Source organism: Triticum urartu, chromosome 2A (assembly GCF_056163025.1).
Source record: "Triticum urartu cultivar PI428250 chromosome 2A, HENAU_Tu73, whole genome shotgun sequence".
Classification (NCBI taxonomy): domain Eukaryota; kingdom Viridiplantae; phylum Streptophyta; class Magnoliopsida; order Poales; family Poaceae; genus Triticum; species Triticum urartu.
Window position 1 is genome coordinate 523,172,767 of NC_141874.1, and position 5,296 is coordinate 523,178,062.

General features: G+C 46.0%; 1 protein-coding gene across 1 annotated transcript; it reads left to right on the forward strand.

Moving 5' to 3' along the window:
- The first annotated feature begins 218 nt into the window (after positions 1–218).
- LOC147985718 (uncharacterized) lies at positions 219–3,652 on the forward strand. Its single transcript, XM_087541715.1, has 2 exons — positions 219–643; positions 3,646–3,652. Exons 1-2 carry the CDS (start codon positions 219–221, stop codon positions 3,650–3,652), a joined length of 432 nt encoding a protein of 143 aa, XP_087397841.1.
- The last annotated feature ends 1,644 nt before the right edge of the window (positions 3,653–5,296 follow it).

The following is a 5,296-nucleotide window of genomic DNA, read 5'->3' on the forward strand; positions in this document are numbered from 1 at the left end:
TGGCCTGCGCGCACTATCACGTCGAGCGCCCCGGGAACCAGCAGCAGTGCCAGAAGTGCGAGCTTGGCGGTGGCTTCGACGTGCGGAACACGGTGGTGGACTCCGTCCTTTCGTCGGTGAGGGTGGAGTGCCCGCATGAAGGCTGTGGGCTCTACGTCACTTACCACAAGCTCGCCGATCACTAGAGCGTGTGTCCGCTCGCGCCCTGCAAATGCCCCATGCCCGTCTGCGGCTACAAAGGCCCGCCGCCGGCGCTCTACCACCACATCAGCACCGCGCATCCCATGCCTGTGCACATGATCCAGTGCGGCAAGGTGCTCCAGCTGCAAGTGCCACTGTCGGAGCCACGACTCTTGCTGTTCGCGGAGGAGAACCGTTGCATGTTTTTCTTGGTCGGCGGCGTGCTCGACATCGGCGCGCCTATCGCCATGTCGGTCGTCTGCATCAGAGCGCGGGCGTCCCCACTACCGCACTACCTGGCCAAGCTGTGGGCGAACGGCCCACCGGGGGAGCCCAAAGGCACGACCGACGCCGTCAAGGTGGAAATGGAGGTGACAAGCAGCAAGGATCCCGACGACGTCGACGTGCATGAGCTGACCTTCTTGACAGTTCCGCCCAAGCTGCTGGCCGGGGCTAAGCTTGTGTCCCTCCACATTCAGATTGACAAGCTCACGTCCTAAATGGTTCTACAGTGCCTTCTGTTTATCTTAGTAATATGCTAATATAGGGATTACCTTGGTCTACTTTAGCTTAAGAAATGGTGGGTTTTGGTGGCGATGCAGCAATTACTTCGACACCAGATCAGTAATTTCGAACAGTCGAACGGATATTTTGTGTATGTTGGATATAAAGTTCCTTTGGGTAAGAAGTACTACTTGTCATCAAAATGGATAAAAGGAGATGTATGTAGACGTATTTTAGTTCTAGATATGTCCCTTTTTATCCATTTTGATGACAAGCACTCCCTCCATTCCACAATACATGCCTTCCATTTGTCAAAATATAGATGTATCTAGACATGTTTTAGTATATCGGTACATCCATGATAGAGCCAATCGGATGGTTGAGAACACTACAATTCGTAGCAACAGATGCGTGTGTGACTCCCAGATGCAGAGGCCGGGGGTCATCATCCTCCTTTTCGAGAAAAAACAGACGCGTGTGTGAGAGGACGAGTGCGTGCGTGCACCTCTTCTCTTCCTGTATAACGTACTACTAAACTCAGAGTCCAAGTTTTTGTGGGTGGCACGATGGTGCGTGCGAGAAGTCCCGAGAGATAGGTTTAATGCGTCTGAAAAAAGACTAGCCTAGAGCTCGCCACGCGGCTATTCCTGTCGAACGCCCCATTAACCGTTAGATATGTATACGACAGTGCCAGTTATTGCACGTACACAGCAGTACTCCCTCCTTTCCGGTTTATAGGGCTTAATTCAGAAATCTCACCAACCAAGATGGTGAGTGGTGGAATATTTTTTGTAGTTTGCAAAAGCACCTAATTAATGCTCTTGTTTTTCTCAAAAAATTATGTTTATCAATGCATTAATTGCAATGCATGCATGCATAAAGTACATGCACTGGTCAATTTTCTCTTAATACTTGCATGCAATGATTTAATGCACCTTGGAATCTGAACATGTGTTGGGGAACAACCAAATTGAGCCTTATAAAATGGAAAAACTAAAATTTGAATTGCAAATTACTCCACGCTATATTGAATTGCAAACCTGTTCACACCGATCACAACCTAAACGGTTTTCCACTTAGGAGCGTATTAGTACCATGTTATATTGAATTGCAAACCTGTTCACACCGATCACAACCTAAACGGTTTCCCACTTAGGAGCGTATTAGTACTCGGTTATAAATACTAGTATGCCAAGATGACTGCACATTCCTCCTCAACTCCTCATCCACAAAAACAAACAAGTCATTCAGCATCCTCCCCTTGTGTCTGCCATGACCAGCGTGAGTTCTGGGTCGAGAGATTACCACCAGGGAGAGGCGAGCATGGAAGTGGAAGCACGAGAGATGTCCCGCCTCACTGCGAGAGCAGCCGACATGTCCCGCCGCACGGAAGTAGCAGCACAGAGGTCCCCCCGTGCCGCTGAAGCAGCACGGATGTCCCGCCGCGCCGTCGATGCAGTAGACTGGTCCGGCCACGCCGTGGAAGCAGCAGCGATGTCCCACCGCGCTGCGAATCCAGCAGAGATGTCTCGCCGCGCCACGGCGGCCTGGGAAAATTTCTCGCGGGCAAGCGACGATTGTTACAGGCGCATGCATGTGATCGTCCATAGCCAGATGGATCAGATCTTCGGCTGGGCGAGGTTTGCAGGATGACAAGAAAGCCTCGTTTGAACAAGCTACCGGCGTCATCTGGCAACTAAGGGAGGGCAATGAGAGGCTCCGGGCCGAGCACGACCTGCTGAGGGAGAAGATCGTCCGAAGTGCAGACCAGCAGGAGGAGACCAGTGCCTTGTTGAAGAGGACAAGAAACTTATGGACGAGAATGGCATGCTCCGCAACGAGCGCCAAATGCTGGTGGAGGAATCCGTGGATGTTCTCAAGCAGCGTCTTGAGGACACGAAAGAGCTCATCGCCGCTCGCCGCGGAGACTAGTTCCCGCGGCCTGCAGAAACGCATCAAGAAAGTAGAGATCAGCAAGCCAGATCCTTGTCTTCCTTCTTCTTTTGCCCTTGTGTATTTCGGGCGTAGCTGCATGTGGCTTTTTAATTATCTTTCTAATTATGTAATACAATTAATCGTCCTTATCTTTCTGTGGAACATAAATGTTGCGAGGCTGGAATGAAGAAAACTCTTGATGTGGCGACCTTAGTGTTGCTGTTCTTCTAGTTGCCTCTGGGCTTCCTTCAGTTTCCTGGTTTCTTTTGATGTAATAATCGGTTTAGGATGTGGATTGTGTCGTCGGTTGTGAAATGTTGGGTTCTAGCGCGGATGTTCAGCCTTTGTTGGCCTCTTGGGATGTTGCGATTTCAATCTGGTAGCTTTTAGTCCTTCGTGTTAGGCTGGAGTTGTGCTGAACTTCTTGTGAATTGTGGTGGTTTTCAGTAATGAAAATCGGAAGGGGGAAGCCCTTCTTTGATCAAAAAAATTAATCGTCCTTATATATTCATCAGTCTTGCTATAAGTCGCAGTAGATGCTATATAGGTCCGTCGGATCTTACATCAAGATACGTGCTTTCAGATTTTCCTTTTTCTCTCTTAAATCTCAGTCGAGTGAGACATAGCCATGCCATTAAACAGAGGCTCGGGCGCCATTAATGGAGACCTTGGGAGAGAGGTGGACGGCAGATGGAGGTCAAAGGGCTCTCCTCCCGATAAGCACGCGTAGGGGTCTGATCGCACGCCTCTCGTACTCAAATAGCTACCCTGCACGGCGCCTCCTAGCTAATTGAAAATGGGGACGCGTGGCGGCACATAAATGGTACTAGTAAGTAGAACGCCCATGGTTTCAATAATACTTGTGTTTCCGATTGTAACGTGACAACACTTGTTCCAAAATAACTTTGTTGATTGTTAATGTGTGCGCCTTCGCAAATCGGAATGCAAATTTACCATAGCATGTTGGTGCCATGTCATGGCACCAAGCCAAGTTTCATTATTTTCATGCGTATTTTGGATTTACAGGAATTAAAAAACTAAGTTTATCAATATTTCCAACCCAGCCACGACGCCCAGAATTTTGAATTTCATTCCCATTTCTTGCATGGAACCTAGAAATTTACCTGAGGACACACATGTGATTTTTCAACCAACTTTGGTGCACTGGAACATGTGCTTGTATTTCAAATTTGAATTATGCACAAAAAGGTGACATGTTCCCTCCCACAACCACGAGCCTTCTTGAGAGAAGCTCCGATTTGCAAGAAGCTTATACCAAAATTTGTTCCTATTCAGCCAATTTTTTTACCACGGCATGGTACTACCATGACATGACACCATGCCAAGTTTCATGATTTTAAAACCAAGTTTCTCAATGTTCTCGACCAAGCCACGATGCCTAGATGTTTGAATTTTATTCTCATTTTTTGCATGGGACCTACTCCCTCCTTCCATCTATATAGGGCCTAATGTGTTTTTCAAGACAACCTTTGACTATTGACAAGATTAATAAAACATGATATGTATACTATGAAAATTATATTATTGGAAGCTCATTTGACATACAAATTTGAAGGTATGCTTTGTGTAAGTTGCATGTCATATACTATTGCTCTAACGTTTGGTCAAAGTCTCGAAAAACGCATTAGGACCTATATAGACGGAAGGAGGGAGTAGAAATTCACCCGAGGACACAAATGTGATTTTTCAACCAACTTTGGTGCACGGGAGCATGTGCTTGTACTTCAAATTTGAATTATGCACATTAAATGACCAAAAACTCAATTAATGTGTAAATAAGGCCAAACGAAGCCGGAATGATTCCAAAATTTAACAGGGCACTCATGTAGTTCTATGTTGCCTTTGTAAATAAACTCAAGGGGGACAATGTATATCGTTTCGCACTCAAAGGTGGCACGTTCCCTCTCAAAACCACGAGCCTTCTTGAGAGAAGCTTCGGTTTGCAAGAAGCTTATACCAAAATATGTTCCTATTCGGCCAATTTTTTTTACCCCAACATGGTAGTACCATGACATGACATCCATGCCAAGTTTCATGATTTTCAGACGTGTTTTGGATTTACAAGAATTTTAAAACCAAGTTTCTCAATGTTCTCGGCTGAGCCACGATGCCCAGATGTTTTAATTTTATTCTCATTTCTTGCATGGGACCTAGACATTCACTCAAGGACACAAATGAGATTTTTCAACCAACTTTGGTGCACGAGAGCATGTGCTTGTAGTTCAAATTTGACTTATGCACATTAAATGACCAAAACTCAATTAATGTATAAAAAACGACAAACGAACCCGGAATAATTCCAAAATTTAACATGGCACTAATGTAGTTCTATGTTGCCATTGTTAAGAAACTCAAGGGGGCAGCGTATATCGTTTCACACTCAAAGGTGGCACGTTCCCTCTTAGAACCACGAGCTTCCAAATCGGCCCAATTTTTTACCACAACATGTTAGTGCCATGACATGACACCATGCCAAGTTTCATGATTTCCAGGCGAGTTTTGGATTTACATGAATTTAAAATCAAAGTTTCTCGATGTTCTCGGCCGAGTCATGATGCCCAGATGTTTGAATTTCATTCTCATTTCTTCCATGGGACCTAGAAATTCAACCAAGGACAAACATGTGATTTTTCAACCCACTTTGGTGCACCGGAGC

What these genes read in the sequence shown, in the direction of transcription:
- LOC147985718 (XM_087541715.1), top strand. Translation starts at nt 219, where the DNA reads ATGCCCGTCTGCGGCTACAAAGGCCCGCCGCCGGCGCTCTACCACCAC.